The 20,537-nt window shown below is 33.4% G+C and overlaps 5 protein-coding genes and 1 long non-coding RNA gene across 9 annotated transcripts in view; 4 read left to right on the top strand and 2 right to left on the bottom strand.

Annotated features, from left to right (window-relative positions):
* Positions 1–6,073, bottom strand: part of LOC116774337 (uncharacterized) — a 67,042-nt gene extending 60,969 nt beyond the window's left edge. Inside the window, exon 1 of the mRNA XM_032667040.2 lies at positions 5,668–6,073. The gene's annotated coding sequence lies outside the window, so the exon portion shown is untranslated. The remainder of the gene's footprint in view (positions 1–5,667) is intronic.
* On the top strand, positions 3,031–3,921 carry LOC133319688 (uncharacterized). Its single transcript, XR_009753230.1, has 2 exons — positions 3,031–3,088; positions 3,729–3,921. It is a non-coding gene; the product is annotated as an uncharacterized LOC133319688 (long non-coding RNA).
* A 201-nt stretch (positions 6,074–6,274) lies between the features above and the next one.
* On the bottom strand, positions 6,275–7,863 carry LOC116774338 (endoplasmic reticulum-Golgi intermediate compartment protein 2). Of its 2 annotated transcripts, XM_032667045.2 has the most exons (2): positions 7,671–7,808; positions 6,275–7,594 (listed from the first exon to the last, which is right to left on the bottom strand). In XM_032667045.2, exon 2 carries the CDS (start codon positions 7,569–7,571, stop codon positions 6,621–6,623), a length of 951 nt encoding a protein of 316 aa, XP_032522936.1. In that variant the 5' UTR covers positions 7,572–7,594; positions 7,671–7,808; the 3' UTR covers positions 6,275–6,620. The 2 variants fall into 2 exon arrangements, with proteins under 2 accessions (XP_032522936.1, XP_032522935.1); XM_032667044.2 differs by having other exon boundaries at positions 6,275–7,863.
* A 311-nt stretch (positions 7,864–8,174) lies between these two features.
* On the top strand, positions 8,175–13,957 carry LOC116774405 (uncharacterized). 2 transcript variants are annotated; one of them, XM_032667132.2, is made up of 4 exons: positions 8,175–8,378; positions 10,324–10,469; positions 11,013–11,214; positions 12,563–13,957. In XM_032667132.2, exons 1-4 carry the CDS (start codon positions 8,271–8,273, stop codon positions 12,653–12,655), a joined length of 549 nt encoding a protein of 182 aa, XP_032523023.1. In that variant the 5' UTR covers positions 8,175–8,270; the 3' UTR covers positions 12,656–13,957. The 2 variants fall into 2 exon arrangements, with proteins under 2 accessions (XP_032523023.1, XP_061380867.1); XM_061524883.1 differs by lacking the exon at positions 8,175–8,378 and adding an exon at positions 8,421–8,687.
* Positions 13,958–14,779: 822 nt separating this feature from the next.
* On the top strand, positions 14,780–16,219 carry LOC116774437 (uncharacterized). The gene is made up of 5 exons (XM_061524908.1): positions 14,780–14,946; positions 15,189–15,336; positions 15,427–15,550; positions 15,695–15,880; positions 15,998–16,219. The coding sequence occupies exons 1-5, from the start codon at positions 14,876–14,878 to the stop codon at positions 16,162–16,164; spliced, it is 696 nt and encodes a 231-aa protein (XP_061380892.1). The 5' UTR covers positions 14,780–14,875; the 3' UTR covers positions 16,165–16,219.
* Positions 16,220–16,344: 125 nt separating this feature from the next.
* On the top strand, positions 16,345–20,499 carry LOC116774347 (uncharacterized). Of its 2 annotated transcripts, none has more exons than XM_032667054.2 (6): positions 16,345–16,558; positions 17,105–17,252; positions 19,282–19,386; positions 19,490–19,610; positions 19,878–20,063; positions 20,346–20,499. In XM_032667054.2, the coding sequence occupies exons 1-6, from the start codon at positions 16,467–16,469 to the stop codon at positions 20,444–20,446; spliced, it is 753 nt and encodes a 250-aa protein (XP_032522945.1). In that variant the 5' UTR covers positions 16,345–16,466; the 3' UTR covers positions 20,447–20,499. The 2 variants fall into 2 exon arrangements, with proteins under 2 accessions (XP_032522945.1, XP_061380810.1); XM_061524826.1 differs by having other exon boundaries at positions 16,497–16,558; positions 17,092–17,252.
* Positions 20,500–20,537: the final 38 nt, after the last annotated feature.

Genomic DNA, 20,537 nt, shown 5'->3' with positions numbered 1-20,537 from the left:
TTCTATATAAAGTTTCAATAAAATACGCCATAAAGATTATAAGAGCTGAACCGGCGCGGGTCGAGGACGCTTGCATCACAACGATGTGCCCATAACGTGAATAAGTTCTCGTCACATATCAAACACTAACGGCACAGACGATATTCAATATGAAACATTAAAGTGAACAACACATATATTGATTTATGTAGAGTTTAATTAAATTTGTCAAACGTAACACGGGAACGACCGCATTTATATGTCATCATAATAACATTCGTACAAATTACAACGATGACTATAATTCCTCATTGGCTTCACCGTTTTAGAATAGGGCCTGGTATCTCATTAGTTCAGTTCAGTTAACATGAATCATGGAAAGAATTATACGGATATTTAATTTGGCAAATATTTTTTGGTTCGAATAAAGTTAATATTATTAATAAAATAAACTACGTTTCTAATACAGGACACGGGTCAAGGTTAGTTAGATTTGTGTATAACGATAATTATATTGTTTTTTAATTATAAATAAACAATTTTTGGATTATTTTATGATTCTACGTGAAAAGGGAGAACCTTCCTGTGGACTCCACAGACTCCAAGTTCCAAACTCCTTTGAACCTGAGGACCCTGATGAGTCGACTGCTCCAAGGGTCAACATGGCACAAGTGTTTGATAATTATATCATCATGATACCTGGATAAGTATCTGAGTAAAGGAGTCGTGATAAAGAAGCGTCTTTAAGAGTTCCCTCTAGCTCAAGCTTATGAATACGTTCCCTTATCTACTTATGATTAATTGTATGCTGCAAATACTTCAATATTGAAGGGATAACTTTCCTGTCTCTTTTTATAATACAGCCTTGTCGCATCTGCTTTGTTAAAAACAATGTAAAAACTTTTCCTATTATGCAAACTCTTTAAAATCATAAAACCGAAAACAAAGCATTCTCAACACCAGGAGACGGAAACTAAATGAACAAAGCGATCCGGAGTATTGCCAAATTATGTTAAGGCCACGACTCACATTAACGGCCGATACTTCGCAGTAAGGGCCCAAACAAACTATTATATTGGAATGACTCATTACAGCACCAACCTAATAAGGACATTGATCTTAGTTATAATGTCTAGCTTAACTTTTTAAATACAATATATTTTGTTCGTTTGAAGAAAGGACAGCAATGAGCGTTTCCATACATCCAAATATTTATCATCACAGACAATAATTAAAACATAACTCATCGGATGCTATTAAAAAATGTTTTAATGGAGTAAAAATCAGAGAGATACCTAATTAGAGAATACAATTACCAGCTTCTTGTTTATCAGACCGTGATACTTTGGCGAACCGAACGCTGTCTTCTGAATTTCAAAACGCATGTAATACTTGATATAAGAATATCAAGATGATATGACGATGGATGAATAGCATCTACCAGGGTATGCGACGAAGTTTGATGGAAGGGATGGTGAGCCTTTGTGAATAATCGATTTGTTTTATCGTAAGTATCACAGTAGTAGGTATGATAATTTAAACAAGAAGATTGATTATTAATATATAAATATTCGTCATAACAATTATAGTCAAAGGATTTTAAGGATTTAATTTGCTTATTTTCCTATGTTCAATAGATAAGTTATTATATCCATATAATTCTACATCCGAACACGATAACCATTTGGTAGGTTGGAACACGTCTCATGATACCCGCAGATTACTTCTCGTATTCCCGCCAGCATCCTCATCTACAATAATGTATCCAATATCCCATTTTCCGCAAAATTTGAGGCTCTCGTGTAATTTATTTCTCGATCAGGATTTGTCGAGACCTTGTTCTCGTTCTGGTAAAGGATTGACTTTATATTTTCGGGTGACATTTGAGTTTTTTATTAATGTTTCTATTTCAATAAGAATTGGGTTACTTATATATATTATATTTTATACACTCTTCTTTATCTGTGATGATAATAATATTTTAAAATACATACGTTAAAATTTTTGTTCCTTGATATAATTGTTCTAGAATGTATGTTGCCCTCACATTCTTTTACCATGTTAAGACTTTTCTCGAGAGATTTCTTATAATGGCTTGAGAAAAATATGTCACAGTGTCTCATTATATTTTATCGATACTTTGTTTTGTCGATGTTTTAAGATAATGTACGTGATATTCAATTGGATATTTAGTTACTTCTCAGACAGACGAGTGGCTGAAGAGGTTGCAATTTATGGAGGTCGACATATTATATTGGGGTTTTTTGCGAGTTATTCGTCTACTTTCATATTAACGTGCGAACATGAAACTTTTTAATAATTCACTATTTAATACTATAGAGTGAAAATATTTAACTTTTCTTTCAGTTTGAAATCTTTTAATCCTTTTTTTTTCATTGATATGTTTTTATTTAATCTGTCCTTGTCATTTACACATATTTGTATAGCCTGTACTCTGTAGGAATTCTTCGTTAATTGTCTATGGTCGTGTTGCTCTCTAACGCGTGTATTGCTGACTGTTTTCTTGAATCAATCGTCCATAACGATGGCTCTCCTGCGTGGTGGCAGTTCATAATTATTTTAAATACAAAGTATACATTTATCATTACTTTGTAGATTTTGCAATTAATTTTTTTTTTATAGTAAAAAAAAGAAAGCCTTCCATGTCAAACCAAAATTTATTGCCTCACTACTGCTTGAAATGCTTTATCAATTTTCAAATAGGTTTTTATATTTATTTATCTTTTCATAACCAATCATTTTATTGAGTATTTCAGTAATAATTAAAGTAGAATTATTATTATAATACAAAATTAAGTACATATATATATATATATATATATATATATATATATATATATATATATATTACAAATGTATATTTACAAATGTCCTTAAAATAATTTATAATTTCGAAACTAAGCTACGAACAAAGTAATGTAAAGATAACAAAGGGAACCTCTTACTAATGACGAATTGTACACCGGTAGTAATTAAAAACTACTTATGATAAGAACAATTCTCGAAAACAAGTGATAATATATAGAGGAAGCTATTTTACTCATTCATTAATATGTACAGTTAACATTAACGACTGTGAAACCTTAAGGTAAAGTTTTTATTATTAGTAATTTAATAAAAAAATAATTCGGGAATTTTACATAATATAGCGGCATAATCATAATCACGATTTTAAAAAAGAAAATCTTTACTAAATCTCCTTAGTTGTTTTTTTTTTGTTTCAGGCCAAAAAAAATCTTTACTAAATATCCTTAGTCCGAATTCACGTTTAATTGATATCGACAGTTGGAACCTTTACTATACTATGATATACCAAGAAACTGCTAAATTCTGTATTGAAACTCATATTGAAGATTTTTTTTATTAGTTAAATTAATTTTATTTAGTAATTTTTGTTAACAGTCTCGTAATCAATAGCAGGTATTATTTAAAATTATATAACAGGGAATATTTAAGAATATTTCATTGTGTACGTAAAATATTTTGTAATAAATACAACAATGTGTACATATGAAAATATCTTTGAAATTCTTACATAATTCAAATTACGTAGCAATATGCGTTTGTATTTTACATGTCATTGAATAACAAAAGTATGTGGGAAAGGCTGAAAACACGAGTAACAGTACTCAAAACAAAGTGGTCGGAATTGAATTCAGTTAGCAGGTTCAATACAACGAGACGCACGCACAATGTACGTATTAAGTTTCAACAGCCTTTTGTTTCAGGCCTGCAGTATCCATTGTTGGCTCACCCACTTACATAACACGTGACGACCTAACAGAACAATGGAGCGATACTACAAGAGTCGCGGGAAAAATGCACACGCCTTAAAGAGGTTGCATTTCGTCAAGTTAATTTTAGAACGGATTACAGATAAAGTTGTTTGTTACGTAACAAGGATTATTTATGTTATTTAAATTTATGAATCTTTTATTTGTTTTTGGACGAAGACGCTTAATGACAAAACGGCGTCATTAACAATATTCTTAACTTTTATGGAGTGAAATTAAAAAGAATTTACATAATTAAAAAGATGCTTTTTAAAATACTTCAATATATTTTTTCATTATACGCAATATAATATTCTCGTGAAAATATTTTTTTTTTATGACTCATAAAAAATGCTTTATAGATTACATATTAACAACTTGCGAAAAGTTTTGCTCATGATGGGAACGGAACAAAAAGCGTCTTATCGTTGGCACCTTGAGAATTCATAATATACAGCCATTGTTATAGAACATAACGGGTGACATTCAATAAACGCTGCCCGGAGACACGGGAAGAATGTGTTTCCTTTATCATTAACGATTCGCATTGGACTAATAACGTTCTCAAGAACGCCATTAGTACTATCGTCATTGCATCGGACTCACTATCACAAACTGAAGAATAATTTGAACTTAATGACAAAATATTGTGGCTTGTTGACATACATTTACTCGCCTTCCCACGATTACTGTTTATGCGTCGGCTTAAATACAACAATCCGAAGATTTTTTATTTTGTAGTATATGTTTATACGGCAGTTTTTCTGCTTTGCCAGTGTCTTTTTTTTCATGTTAGTATAGGCGAAGTCCCAAAGTATATAAAAAAAACTTTTCACCAGCCAGTAACAAATGCATATCGTGTTACTAGAACCCGCATCCTTCTCTTTAAATAAACTTTACCATTTCATCCCTCTTCAGATCAAGAGGCTGTTCAGACAGTGGAGATGACAAAAAACGAAGATAAGTTTAAACATTGACATTAATACAGTAAAATTAATATAATAGTCTAAAAATTTTGTCAATCGACGAACATGTCAAGGATGAAAAATGCTGGTGTCGAAATAAAAAACTAGGTCACATTGAAATACTGGGTTAAAATATAACACTAAGAAATATTTAAAACACATTAAATCATATCAGGCACGTGTTATATTATTCATCGGTACAAGCATGTGTACCAATTACTGTGCAAACATTTGCGACACAGCCAATATTTTCGTGTTTTTGATAGTTAGTTACACCCATTACCAGGGCCCAAAACAACAGTTATTCTTTACATATTCAAGGTAAGGTTACTATGTAGATTTTAATGAGTCAATTGTTAACCAATTGAGAGGTAATAGGACCGCGAATTAAACTTGCATATGTGACTTAAAGATTAAATAAACTTTAAATAGAAATATCAATAAAAGCACTGTGTCCGCATAGTTAACAATAAAGTATAACGATTTTTAAGATAACCAGTGTAAACTATTTTGATGATGTTACGTTAAATATCAGCTGTAATACACAACAAACGAACATTTGTCAATGTCAATTGCAAGCTGACATTTCATTACATCCCGAGGCAGTGGGAGAACCGGCTAGACAGGGAACGAGTCAACAGGTAGGGTAGTGTAGGGCACTGACCTACAGTTGGCTGTTCACGGTATGAATGGTATCATTCAAAAAGTTTAACAACTTTAAAATACTATATATAAGACCTTATTACCATAATATAGTCGGAAACATAGTAAGTAGCCATAACGTATATAAACAACGCACACCATATATAAAAATAGGAAGCGTAAGATATTTTATTTTAATTATAAAACTAACAGTAAAACTTCAATAGCTAACTAGTTTTAACTTTAGAACTTTAGTAAGTAGGTAATTCAAGCGAAATGCCACTCACCTTCTTCTCGCAACTATACGCGAAACGCTTCGTTTCGAGCTAGTTGCGATCGTGTCGTGTCCTTATGAACTTAACAAAGGTCTACTTTCACCTGTGAGCCAGCTCGAGGAATCAATTTAACCATATACGGCCCTCGCGTTCAGCACAACTTATTATGAACTTTTTTCTTTAATGAAACAGTAACGTCCGTCTGAACGGTAAATCGAGATTGCAATAAAAAATAAACCACTTCACAGACACTAAACGCACACGTTCACCGCACTGTTCAGTTTGTAGGACTAAATTTAGTTTTTACTATGTGCCACAAGTTTTAAGTTTAAAAACTTTTCGGATGTCGGCGTGAAGGGAGGACGCAACCACACGTCGTTTGCCGAAGACGCCGTCGCGGGAATAGTTGGCTGTATGCAGCTAGCTCGTCGACCATCGGCTCCCTCCGGTGTGAGCGATAAGAACAAAATGATACTCCACCGAGAAACGGAGCGTGTCAGAAGAGTACATACATCATACTCGTGAGTTGGAAAGAGACAGCATCATTTGACCGTTTTCCAATCACTAGCCACCCTTCGGATACTGAATCGTAAAATTAAAACGTTGAAATAAAAATACCTTTATAAAGTCTTAAATAATTTTATTATCGGTTTCTATTTACACGTGTTTGGAGTTTCATTATAACAATAAGATTAATAAATATTGTTGAAAAAAAAAATTTTGTAATTTAAGTAACTTATATAGAAACATTTAATATACTTTCATACATAAAACATTACAAGATAAAAAATTACATACAAATTTGGAAGAAACATACAAAAGATTATGTTTATAAATTATGACTAATTAGTCAGATTCAATTTGATTAACATTTAAAAAAGTTCTGGAGACTGAAACTTTTCTTACAATAAAATAACAATCTTATATACATATATCATAAAAGTCATAATAAAATGGAACAAATGTCATTGATTTGATAAGTCCAACGGGATGAGATCAGGTGTTGTCAACAAGAGATTCTTCTTCATATACTTGGGTGAAGAATCCTCATTCTTCTTAACTTCTGGCTTCTTAACTAGCAATGTCTTAGCGGTAAGAACTATAGTGTTAATAAAACTAATTATGACATAAATGCCACCAATTATAGAGAATAGACGCAACATAAATTGCAGTAAATTTTCCCTTTCTTGGTAGACTTGTACCTTCAATGCTGCCATATCATATTTGAAGAACACTCCCGGCACGCCATGTGAGCCTTTGCTATGGCTGATAGGCCGTGCCAGTTCTTTGACGGAGTACTGGAAGGTCTTGATAGATTCGAATGTAGTGTCAACATCAGTTGGCACAACTTCTAGAAAATACTGATATAACATGCTCTCATCTGAAGTAATTTTCTCATCTCCTTCCAATGGATATATAATACCATTGGCGGGACTGCCAAAACTCAGTCTATTTATTCTGTGGCTAAAATTTTGTGGGGTGTCATCAAAGAGCATATTTAAGTGTATGTGCCCTCTTGGTAAATGTAAACTTTTACCGGCTGTTATATGGAAGTTTCCAGCAACCTTATTCAATGTGAGCACTCCATGTAGTCTACAGGCGTCTGGTCGCCGATTAGGTTTAGTTTTCCGAGGGGGAACAGTAGCTCTGACAGACCCATGACCTTTTTTCCATAGTAATTGCCACACAGAATGATATTCCTCTCTCAAATAAGAGTTCATATATTTCACTGCTTCAAAGGCATTCTTTTGCTCTGGTGTAAGTTCCCACCAGGTATCTTCTTCCTGCAATTCACCGAAGCCAAACACACTTTGTGAAGTAGAGTCCAAAATATCAGCCCCAATATTGGAGCAAGGCATTGCAATGGTGATATCTATATTTATTCTTAACTTTTCATCCATATCTGTGTCTGGCATAAACCGGAAAGCCAGATTGCTGTCTAGAAAGTATGAAACTTCACTATAAACGAGCCACATGATAATAAAAAACGTTATAATTGAAAATGTTCCTCCTACCGGCGTACTGTCCACGTATTCATCAGGAACCTTTGAAAAAGCATCTAATTCTTTCACCTTGTCTATTACCTTTTTTTTGCCACGATATCTTATCATCTTTTATTCAAAAACAAAAACTAAAGTCTAAATAAAAATCACAATAATATTAAAGTGTAGACGTGTTTTTGACTCAAGCATCAAGAAGAGTAACATTAATGACATCTGTCAACATAAGGAGAGTAGTATAAATAAGACAATGAAATTATTTACTTAGACAATATATATTATTACTTTTTTATATTTTTTCTGTTTTAATTATTTAAAACAAAAAAAATATATAAAAAAGTACTATTTTATATTATTTTATTTATATTATATTATGTTATTATTATGGTAAAGACTTTTTGATTATTAATTAGACGAATTTTATTAACTTCTTTAATTAAAGTGGTTTCATTTTAACATTTTAAAATAATCAACAAATATGTCATATCAAATTTTGACATTGACATGCGTCAGTTTTGATTGTCAGTGAATTGACGTGCTATTAGTGAGTGAAAATTGTCCTCTTGGAATAACGAAGTTTTCTATTTTTAACTACATTTAGCGAACACAATATTTATGCAGGCAGACGGCGAGGAAAATTTGTTGCATTCATGCTTCGGCTCACTGAAGAGCGCAGTAATGGGTTGCTGCTACAGTATATGTCAAAAAGAATCGGATCCTCAGGTACAGAATTTCAATTAATTCCACGTATTCATCGACTTATTTATTTTAATGAGCTGTTATTGAGCATTATTCACTAACGTATTAGCATATGCAATGTAGACGAATGTAAACACCAGTGCAAAGTGAGTGTGGTTATAGACAAAAGGATCGTTGTATTTGTGAACCACAACAATGAATGATGATATTATTATCGCAAATTTTCAATAAATTTGCTCTTTTATCACAACTGAACCTGGAAATGTGTATTATCGTGGTTTACGTTAATTATGACCTATTGTAGCGTTGAACATATTTTTATCATGCTCAATGGTAATTAATATTATATTTAATATTGGTTGTGCAATTTTTATGAGTTGTATATCATGTATCTGACATCATATTTGTCAATATTTTATTTATACCAGGAAAAGGTTTTAGTTATTATTATACATTCAAGATGAAGTGCATTATAAATAATCAAGTATAATGAGTGTGTATTGAGATGAGGAATACTGATATTAAGATTATGCTGAGAGATCATTTTTGACACGTAAAATAATAAGACAATAGTTTTATAAGTTTGACATCACTGTCTTTGTCCGTGTTAGAGGCAACACAGATCAACTGATTTTGATGTAGTTCATTCATTTTGAAAGTCAGATTCCTTGTGATGGTTTAACTATGTTTAGTAAGTATCAGCGGAGAGCTAACAATGTGTGATGATAATGCATTTTTGGCATTTTATTACTTGATAAGGTTTTTGTTTAAGATATGCTTATTGTAATGTTATTTATAAAACAAGTGCCACTAAAATTTTTTGTGTAGCATTTATATGAAACAATGAGCATCCATCATTGTGTTATGGCCGTTTATTATATTTGCAATTATAAAAATATATATAGCAATAGTTACAGATAAGTTAGTCATACATATTTGCTATTGCAGAGATGAATTATTGCCTCAAACATTTGTTTTTTTGTTTCAATTTGTCTGTTGCTGTTAGCCCTAATGGCTGTTACAGCATCACCGGGAGGGGTGAATGGCCCGATGGGACCAACCCATTTTAGTTTGGGCCCCGACAGAGGGAGCCTTAAAAGTTTTTTAACTTATAACAACTGGTTTTGACACCATGTCGAGGCATACAGGTCGAATGAAAAAAAACTTGTACATACAGATCTATCAATAATTTGTTTGACTCCATCATCACCGTCACAAGAGTCTTTGCAGACTCTTTGTGGTAGTCATATATCAGTGTCCGTATACATAATGGCTTTCATGGGAAAATAGTAGCAGTGGTTTCCCCTTGCCTTCTGCATCAGTACTTTTTGGAGCTATTTAGTCCCCAAGGCTTGCTGTAGCCTCTTCCAGCCAGTTTCCCGGCTGGGCTTGTGGCTATCCCGCCACTGCTCGGTGACACTGTCTGTCAACTTCTGACACTTGTTTGTCTTACTCCTAATTAATTTGGATATTTATTGTAAAGTCTATTGTTTTTTTTTTATATTTGTCTTTGAATAACTTTCTGTACAATACCAGCATGAGCATAGTTTGTGTATCCTATAACATTAACAAATCTTTGCAATCAAATTGTTTGTTGTAACTAATAATTCTCATATGTGAATTGTGCCTTATCATTGCATAATTAACAATTAACACTATTATGTTTTGAACTTTAAAAAGTTTATCTCATATTTTAATTATAAAATATAGATTAAAAAACGTGAATGCAATACCTCGACGGTAGCAGGTTCGAGTCCTGCTCGTGTAGATGAATTTTTCATTGCATGTTAACTAATTTTAATGTGACTATTCGCACAACTCAGCCGGCTGATGACGGTTTAATTATGTATATTTAATAATTTTTACTCATTAATTAAAGTATTTCTCATACTATACTAATGTAAAATTCAATAAATTATTTGTTTTGATAGACACTAGGTATGTGTTTGATATTTTCTGTCATGGACAGGAGAGTACCGTGAATGAACGGACCCATCTGTTGGAGGTGTCCGAGCAGCAGCATGAGACGCCCTCGCCCACCGCCTGTGAGGCGACTCCGCCCCGGAAGCCGGACGAACAGAGCGCCCTCAACAGGATACTGCATGAGACAGCCACGTAAGATACGGACATACAAACATACATGTACTCGAACATAATGAGATCTAAGACTCGCAAGTATTCATTTATCTTGGTTGCTGCAAAGTAATCGTAACGTCGGGAGTGTGTAGTTTTTTAAAATAAAAGTACGCGTGGTAATCCGAAAAATATTAGTTTCATTTACTCGAGATAGTTCATTATATATATATCAGTTAAAAAAGGGATTTGGAGAATGTTCTGAATGGTACAGCTTCTATTCCTGATGGTTTTGTTAATTCGTTAATATTCTTTGCGTTAAAGATTACGCCAAGGTCAAGTTTTTTCTCAATGTATGTTTGTAATAATATTTTTAATCAAACATGCTTCATTTTTGTTTCAATCAATGTCTTGGAACTGTTATCAACATTTATTAATGTAATCGTTTTTTATTTTCTAAAATTTGTTATCAAAACACTGTAGCTCTATACACTATGACTGAGCCTCTGTCTAGTTTCATATATACGTTATATATCTCCTAAGAATTTAATTCATTATATCACATCAATAGTCATATCTGCCTAGTAATGTAATCGACGTGGGCGCTCTTGGCCCATACTCGTTGGAGGCTGGCGCGTACAGCGAGCGAGTGCGTGCTTACACCGCCCGAGCCGCCGCCGCAGCCCTAGCGCCGGCCGCGCCGGCAGTCCTACTGGCGGACCAGCCTCCGGCGACTCGACGGAAACTACTGGCGGCCCCGCCAATGACCAGCGCGGACAGAGAACTGGTAGATCATTAATATTGCGAATTCATCAAGCCTGTAGTTGTCATAGAACCGGCATAGTTAATTAGTTGCTTGTACGAAGAATAGTACTGTCTCAAAATTTATTTTACTTGTCTTAAAGTCGTTTTGCGAAGGGTTATAAAATATAAATTGTACCAAATGTTGAGAAAACACGAATATACCATGACCTTAATAATACTTTGAACTTTAAAGTACTTATCTATACGGGCTATAGTTGTGGATGGCCAATTATTCACGGCTCTGACATGTCCTAGGTAGGAAAAAGTTAGTCATTCCTGTGTAAAGCGTAAGAAAAGCCTCTTCACTGTAATACACGTATAATAACCATTGATTATATTATTGGCGACGCTTTATCAGCACCTGAGATGGTACAATGTTGAAAATTAAATTAATAAGTTAAAATATGTCTGAGTTATGACCGTTCGTATATACTTATTGGAATCTACTTTAAAGTCCTCTTTAAACCAGACATTAGGTACTTCATTGGAACGTTGTTTAAGAGTTCTGCGACAGTGAAAACTAATATAGTAGTATCAATACATATTATAAAACAAAGTCCCTCGCCGCGTCTGTCTGTCTGTATGTTCGCGATAAACGGAAAAACTACTGCACCGATTATAAACCAGTTATCACCACTCGATAGCGTGATTTTCGGGAAAGGTTTTAGTATATAATTTGTTAAATTTTTGTATTTACTTTACATTAACGATATTTGCTGAAGATGTCGGGAAGCATGAGCCGTCTGACAGCTTTAACAACAAAGTCTATGAGAAACAAATTAATATACAGTGGAATAGTGTATCTTATATAAGTCTACAAAAAAGTCCGCGGTGGCATATGTCTATACCTTAAGGACAACATACTATATCCATTTTACAACTTTTAAAAATTGGCATTGCTAAAGCGTTTATTGGAAAGCTATTTACATAAATACGGTATTAAGTCTAAATATCAAAATAAATTACTTCGTTTTCAAGCCTACATCAGTATCAGTAAAATACTTTTTAAATCATTTAAATCGGGCGGATCATTTGAAGGTTATCATAATATAAGTTTAATAATTCTCAAAATTAAATAGGCTATTTTATATTTTCTTTAAGAGCCCGCGCGAAGCCGGGGCTGGTGCCTAGTATATTATCTACTTATTTTATTAATCACCTATAAGTAATATGTATATGTATATGGGACATCCAACTGCACAACACCTAATAATAAAACTATATCTCGAGATCCATTCATCTATACTTCTTCCGCCGTCTTAGTTTCTTAGTATTAAAATCTGAGAATACTTTAGTTATATAAATAATTTTCAATGTGTTATTGTTTACAGATAACGAACGCTGTTAAGAAAGCCGCCGCCGCTATATCGGAGCTGAGGGTGGAACACCACGAGGACCTGGTGGTGCCGTTCAGGGTCCCATAGCATCGGAGTATATCCGAGTGTTCCCATTGAATGAACTTTGAACTATGGGAATTTGTATATAGTGATATGTTCTTGACAACGCCATCTATGTCGTGGTGTGAGCGTTAGGTGTCGCTTCAGTCGGTATTTGTGTTATTCGTATATCGTCTAATGTATTCCCTGAAGCTAACTTAGTTAACGATATATATAAATATCAACTTCATTGTAAACGTACAAGGTCGGCGATTGTAATGTTTGCATCATCAGTTTATATGTAAAGATCACCAATGCCGTACAAGACCTACAGAATTTTATATTTATTTGAATTAACATGAAAGAAGCCACAGTAACGAGACGGTTTAAATATTCAAACGCTTGCTGACCTAACTAACCGTGTATCATATTTTATATTGATGTTATATATTGAATAATTTAAGATGTTCAAAGTTTTAATTACATAATTTTCTATGAAACATTGTCTCGCTCGTGTTACGTACAGATATTAAATATGCATATATTACTTTTATACGAATCGCAACGACTTCTTCAAACGAAATTATTGCGATCTGTAGGTAATCGATTAATAATAAATAATGGAGCATGCACTGCATCCTAGTAAAAAAACATAATTAAATAAAAAATTACTTAGAATAATAAAACACTGATTTTGCATGGCGTGAACTGTAATATCGTTAATGTTCTAATAAAATCTTTCAGCCATCAATATACACGAAGTAATTCAACATGACTCGAACAGTATTACAAGACAAACGTAATATATAACAGACTTCATAAAACCTTTTTGTTTTTATCTATAATTTAAACTCTATTAATTGTCAGTTTGACGGGTGACATTTTTTTTTTCGTCCCGCTCTACTTACGTGTAAACTTGCTATGTGTGAGCGAGATAGATAGATATAATCCCGGCTTCATAATTCGCTATTCACAGAGTGACAGCTGTATTCATATATATTTGGACGAGACATTTTGAATACAAACACAGATTATCATAATTTTATATATAAATACGATTGCATAAATATTAAATTGTCATAGGTTTATTTTACAAAGTTTTGCTATGAGTGCCAAGTTGACGCTTGACGTGGCGCCAAACAACGGAACTAATGTTATACTACACCACATATTAATGATCGTAGCTCTTAAGGTGGTATTAGTTGTTACTTTAATGTTTATAAAAAATATATTTAGCAGTCTGTGTTAAGAATGTAAAAGTTTTTTTTTTTTTTTGTGGAATTCAATTATTTTTTATGTGAATTGTATAAAATGTTGATTATGCCATTATTAAAGTACCTATTAAAATAACATTTGTATTATTTTTCCTTATCTGATACGTAATTTACTTGGATATCATGATTCTTCAATCGTCCGTGACTGCTGAATCACTAAATTAGCAATGATAGTTTATGTGACATAGTATGACATGACCAAAACAGAAAATCATCTAAATTTTATTAAAAAGAAGACTTATTTGATTTTTAAATTTTCCCTACTTAAACAAATTTACACATTGTTATTACGTGGCGACATCTATTATCAATATTACGAAATAAAGTTACCCTTATATAGAAAATATGTTGTCAGTAACATCATTAACACGTCCATTGATATTTATTTATTTTCCTAACGTTACAATTACAGGATTACTTATTACTCAGATTATATTTTGAAACATAATTAAAAGAAAATATTAGCAATATACATACCTATAACAATTTTTAAAATTGTAAATATCTTCCCACAGATCATTAATCACTGGAAGTCTGTACCCGACAATAAAATACAAGAGAGATTGGTTTTGCTTGATTACATTAATCGTAACCTTTCTATCAAATTAGTTTGACATAGAGTTGATGGCAAGTAAAACATTATATAGTAAAATAAAGCTTGTAGTAGTAATGACCTGATAAAGATCAAAGCGTATTTTTTTAAATTTTGTACCTTTATAAAGTAGTTTTGTTGTTCTCATTTATTAAACTAAATTCTAAAGAATATTTCAATAAACAAGACGGCACAAGCACGCCATCTATTATTGTATATTGTACATAAGTACTATATGTTGTGTTAACTCTTTGCTTAACTTTTATTCTTATTACTTTTTCTTATATAATCTATATATGACAAAAATGACTGAATAAAAATTTACGTTTCAAACAGTTTTATCTTACTTATTATTTACATTTAAACGCCGTTTGTTAATATTGGTGAATAGAAAAAGACAGAATGTCTGTTTTCGATGGAGAAATCGAATATAGATCAATGTACATGGTGGATTTCGTTAAAAAAGATAAACCGTAAGCTAACAATAACAATTATATTTCATTTAAGCTGTTAAAATAGTTATTATGGTAAAAGATGACATAAAATTTCACTAAATAACCTTGAATTAGTATGTTCAAGTAGTTAACGCGATCTAATTCTCAATTCTCTATTTTATAGATAACATTAAAGACAGTCATAGAATTAATAAAGAAATAAAAACAATTTATTTTGTGAGGACCTTGTTTTTATAAACGCTCATAATTTTGTTATGTAGAAAGAGTCCTCGTCGGAAAGCGATAGACGATGACTGCCTCATCGTGGGAATCAGTCGGGATTCCTTGAAGGCGAGAGACCAACCGCGAAAGAGTCCCGACGTGCTCTGTCCTATAGATTTCGAGTTCTACAAGAAAGCTGTTCAACGAGTAAAGTTTCAGTTTATACGCTTATAAGATGTGATCCGAAATAATTGACATCGAGTTCACTCAAAATTACAATGAGCTCTTAACTTTTAGTTCGCTGACGACCATCCGAAGCTGACGCAAAAGTACATGACCAAAGATGTCGATCCGATACCCATCGATCATGAGATACAGGACCTGAAGAGAACTGAATATCTTACTAAGTACTGCTCCAGAGGTCATTGATCACTCCAACAATTTAATGAATTTAATCTAAATTCAGTTTTTTTTTGTAAATACTTCACGATTCGACATTTACGTTTGAATTTTCACTTGTGAACCAATCACTTCTACTTTATATTGATCGACGCTTTTTTTCCAGAATTACCTTTTATGTCTGTGAATCTAACACGTCGAGCTCGGGCCCTTCAGACCCTGCGACTCCCGGACGATATATACATCCCTGACACGAGTCAGAAGGGGTCTTACCGACATCCAAAACCAGAGAAATATGCTGATCCTCCCTCTTCCCTGTCTATGAAGCCTAAATTTGATCCTTCGTTACAGAGTGAGATATCTATACATATGTTATTAAGACTACAGATTTTTTCGCCATAAATTGTTATTTCCAATTGTAGACTCTAGTTGTATTGGACTTAATGCTATTAAACCTTGTTTGTTTCAGAGGAATTGCGTAGAATTCTCCGCGTTAGGACAGGAGACACCAGCTACGGTGTCGCTCACGGGTTACTGGCTCAGGTTGTACTTGAACGTAACCCGTTCGGACCGGCTCGGGAAGAACCGAAATATGGAAGATGGAAGAACCCTTACGGATATACTTATAGAATTTGAATACTTTGAATTGTGAAACTGATTTTATTCTTCCAAATAAAAGTTTACTTTTGGATACCATATTTTTTTTAATGGCATATTCTACAATTTATTTCGTGTTGTCTCGTTGGTCCTTTACGTATTTGAGTTATTTGACATCTGAGCAAAAAGTTTATACAACATATAATTCAAAAACATCAAACGAATCGCGACGACAACGACATTTCAGAATGACACGAAACACTCGTTTACATATATTTTATAGATAAATTTTGTTTACATTTAGCTCAAAAACTCAGTAATATGATAAAATAGCTGCAAACATGGATCATTATCTCACAACATACAGGAAAGACTATCTATGGCCAAATTTACCCGGATCCGGGTCTGGTGGCGAGGGCGGCGGTCTCGCTGAGTGAGTATCGTACGGAAATCATAAGAAAATCGATATTTATTATAAGATTTTTCACAACAGGACAAATTAAGGAATGAGAGGGAAGTAGGTCTTTTCCGTTGCGGTCTTTACGTCTACAAATGTATCAGGGATCTGTGTATTTTCGAATCATTATAGTTATGTTATTTTAAATGATGGTTTACTTTCCATGGAGACAAAACGTGTCAGTTCGTCAGTATGTATTTCCTTTCGTGGAACAAATCTGTTAATGGTTGGACAGATTTAAGTAGAGCTTTTATTAAATGATAGAAGAGTTTTTTAGTCTATACCTAGATATAATTTGATTTCTATATGCAAAAACAAAGCCTCTCAAAAAAGTTAAATGTTTTACAAAATAGCAAAGCCATGAGCAACGGGGTAGAAACGACAGTAAACCATGAAACCTGTTAGACCTTCAATATATCCCAGCTTCAGCTATCCACAGCAGGCTAGAACTGATTTAATAGATATCTTTGAGCCAGCAAACAACTCTTCCAAGACTACGATTTAACCAGATGTATCATAAAGGGTCCCAAAGCTCTCTGGTCAAGAGTTAGCCTTCTACCAAGCATGCATGCAACACACACGACCTCCAGACTGCCGATGTCCGCAGTACTCCGGTGGAGAAATGCCGCAACTGCCTCCAGGGAAAGAAGGAGGATGGAGCAGGAGTGAGGTAATGTTGTCATGTTAGTGACAAAATATGGAAAAAAAATCCGTGTGTTTTAGACAATATGTAAGTCACTCTAGAATAGACGATAAGAATGATTGCGCTTTAGTTCACAGACAGTAAAGTTTTTTGGCACGTTTAAACCATGTTTAATCTGAGGATTATATATTTATAAGAGCGTCAGAATGGTGCCTCTTGGCGGTCTTGGTTGTTCATATTCACTCTGGACGTTGTATAACAAACGGAATTCAAAAATAAAAGCAAACTTGTGCTGTTCAATATCTTATTACTCGATTGCTTTACAAGTTTATGTATTTAAAATCACACTCGATTAATCGAATGAAAACGGATTACGAGCCTATAGGTTATACTTTTGTAGTTTGTACTTTGTTTGACTGCTGTCCATAGAACGACCGCCGTCCTCACACTTAGTGACACTAACAACCTTATTCGGCAGTGGCGTGCACAGAGATTTGCGATAGGGTAAGCAGAATATATTTGAAAAAAAATACCAATTTTCATCATAATTTCCTCCTCTAAACCAATGATAATAATGAACTCTTTCGCAATTATTCATTTAAATGAAGCTAGTATTTTCAGATTACTACGCGTAATTTATTATATTAAAAGGCAGACGAGATGTTTGCCGTGTTCTCGGTTGCTGCAACCAACCGAAACCTCGGGAGTATGTAGTTTTTAAACATACTAAAATACGCGAAGTAATCCGAAAATATTAGTTTCATTTAAACATTGATAATATTCGCGCATAAAGTGACAGCAGTCCGATCAGAACGAACATTTTATGAATCTCTCAACTACCTCTGAGCCACGAAAGTACCTTAAAACGATTACAATCTGCTCATCACCGCTTTATAAAAGTTATTTAAATCGGAATATCCAGTGGAGATCCAAATATTCTTATTAGTATTTAAAAACAACAGACAAATAACTTATTTGTGTGTACACATCCTGTTAGCTAATTAAAACTATCATAATACTTTTTATAAAAAAAAAACATTACCTTTCTTTTAGTTCACTCTCAACTGTTCACACACATTCCCTTTGTAATTATTTTAATTTTATTATCAAACGACAATATTGAAAATCTAATCGTCATTAATTTCGATAAACACATATCACCAGCACAGAGCTCACAGCTATAATTTTCCATAATTCGCTAATAAATTAATTCACTATTTACTAATTAAAACTTATTCACTTGCGCTGAGAAAGACAAATGAAAATATTCAATAATAATAAAATGGCGAAAAAAATATATGAATAGTTTATCGACCAATCAGAGACTCCCGTTTCATTTGACAATTAACGGACTTTCTACGTAATTTTGAACGAAAAAAAGTATGCAGTGCTTCTCGAATACAACTCACACATAGATTTTCGCACACACACATGCAAACATTTCTGCATACAACACGAGATTTGTAGATCGTCCTTGAGAATTTTTGTATGGAAAATAAGCACAGAGTAGTTGTGCCTACTTCCGCTCTGGCTGCATAGCGGCGCTAGCAGTTAGCAGCGGCCGATCGAAAATGTTTTTTTTTACGTTGAAAAATGACACTTTTAACAATTTTGCTATATCGTGACTCAAAAGATATTAAATGTCTTTAAACATTCGTATTGCGTAATGTATGATTAAAAGTATGCAAGTAAGAATTAAACAATATAGGTTTAGTTGTTATATGGGTAGGGTATGTAGTGCTTATTTGCATATATGGAGTGCACGCCACTGCTATTCGGGATTACCCGCTCATAATTTTTATGAAACAAATCGACTGAATTACTTATTACACTGAATTATCCCTGAGATTACTGATAAAGTGAAACAATGTTGACAAAATGAATTATAGTTAAAAATAAATTTTAAGGCATTAATATTCATATTTATATTCCTTTTAATCAATACCTTAGAATTTATAGCAACTAAACTGTTAAATTATGTGACGAAATTGATTGCAAATTTGTCTTAAATATGGATATTATTAAATAATCGTAAACTAAAAATGAATGGTTTTAGTTAATGGGTCCGATGCTAGATCCAAAGCTTTATCCAGTGCGTGTAGCAGCGAGCCCGGAGACGACCACATCACGCTATGACCAACCGAATGCGTTCTTAGATAAGGTAAGTATTTTAGTGTTGAACTTTGTACTGATTTTAAAGTGCGATAAAAGTTGCAATTTAAACGACGAAGAAAATCGGTACCATCGTTATTTTCTATTTCCAGCTGCAATCAAAGTATCCCATGCTGTACAGCATTCTACAGAACGAAGCGTCTCCAGAGCTCAAGCAGCGTATAGACAGAGATCGTAATAAGACGACCTACCAAAAGGATTACTGTGAATCTGGTAATAAAACAAAATAGCTCTTAAAATGATACCTGATTGTAGTTATGTTTTGACGACATTTAACAGTAATTTAGTATTTATTTACTCCTAAAGTTTCATAATTGAAGTAATTAATACGAATAACTCATAAAAATTAACAATTCTGTTGTTCTGAATAGATTTTTATTTAAAAATAAATTATAAAATTAGTGTCCTCTTCCATCGTGAACTGGAAATACTTTTTACAATGAATGGTATAACTAATAATCTAAAACAAATCATGTTAAGGTCCAGGAGCTAAATTCGAGGGTCTACAACGGGCGGCCGACGAAAGCGGCACAGGACCCTGCGCTCAGCCGATGCGCCTCCCTGGAGACCCTTGCAGAGTCGGACCGAAGCCAAGGAGATCTACGCCGAGGACCATGTCTAAGCAAGCCGGAGCGAGCAGCGGCGGCGATGCCAGGACTAAATGCGGTATTGGAACTAAAGCTGTTGTTGATAGAAAAGTATGAACGGGTGCGGTTTTTGTTTGCTTATGAGAGGGATTTATGAGCAACTGTAACTCGAGTTTGTAAAAAATATTTCAGTGTGAAAGATGACCTAAGAATGTGTAGTTGCTGGTTAAAGAGGTACATATTAACAGTGGATAAACAGGGACTGTAGAGGCAGTTCATTATTATAATATTTTATTTCTTCTGAATGATACGTCCTTAATAATTAATAGTAACAATATATTTTTTATTTATTCTGTCACAGAAACAACATCTGCGGTGCCTCCGCTGGGTAAAACGGAATATCAAGACGGAGTCTCTAAGCTCGGCGCCATCATCATGCGGGACAAACTACACAGGAGATAAAATGACACAAACAATACATTATGTGACAATAATATATATACATTCAACAATAACTTCCTAATTTTCATTATTTAAAACCATTCACTGTCCC

The sequence above is a fragment of the Danaus plexippus genome, chromosome 26, assembly GCF_018135715.1.
Source record: "Danaus plexippus chromosome 26, MEX_DaPlex, whole genome shotgun sequence".
NCBI lineage: Eukaryota > Metazoa > Arthropoda > Insecta > Lepidoptera > Nymphalidae > Danaus > Danaus plexippus.
The sequence above is the reverse complement of the archived record's forward strand: the minus strand, read 5'-3'. Positions and strand labels throughout refer to the sequence as shown.

What these genes read in the sequence shown, in the direction of transcription:
- LOC116774437 (XM_061524908.1), top strand. Translation starts at nt 14,876, where the DNA reads ATGTCTGTTTTCGATGGAGAAATCGAATATAGATCAATGTACATGGTG. An exon ending in ACAAGAAAGCTGTTCAACGA is followed by an intron (nt 15,337 to 15,426) that starts GTAAAGTTTCAG and finishes CTTAACTTTTAG; the next exon opens with TTCGCTGACGACCATCCGAA. An exon ending in ATTTGATCCTTCGTTACAGA is followed by an intron (nt 15,881 to 15,997) that starts GTGAGATATCTA and finishes TGTTTGTTTCAG; the next exon opens with AGGAATTGCGTAGAATTCTC.
- LOC116774405 (XM_032667132.2), top strand. Translation starts at nt 8,271, where the DNA reads ATGCAGGCAGACGGCGAGGAAAATTTGTTGCATTCATGCTTCGGCTCA. An exon ending in AAAAAGAATCGGATCCTCAG is followed by an intron (nt 8,379 to 10,323) that starts GTACAGAATTTC and finishes TGTCATGGACAG; the next exon opens with GAGAGTACCGTGAATGAACG. An exon ending in CCAGCGCGGACAGAGAACTG is followed by an intron (nt 11,215 to 12,562) that starts GTAGATCATTAA and finishes TATTGTTTACAG; the next exon opens with ATAACGAACGCTGTTAAGAA.
- LOC116774347 (XM_032667054.2), top strand. Translation starts at nt 16,467, where the DNA reads ATGGATCATTATCTCACAACATACAGGAAAGACTATCTATGGCCAAAT. An exon ending in GAGGGCGGCGGTCTCGCTGA is followed by an intron (nt 16,559 to 17,104) that starts GTGAGTATCGTA and finishes TGTATCATAAAG; the next exon opens with GGTCCCAAAGCTCTCTGGTC. An exon ending in GAGGATGGAGCAGGAGTGAG is followed by an intron (nt 17,253 to 19,281) that starts GTAATGTTGTCA and finishes GAATGGTTTTAG; the next exon opens with TTAATGGGTCCGATGCTAGA.
- LOC116774338 (XM_032667044.2), bottom strand. Translation starts at nt 7,766, where the DNA reads ATGATAAGATATCGTGGCAAAAAAAAGGTAATAGACAAGGTGAAAGAA.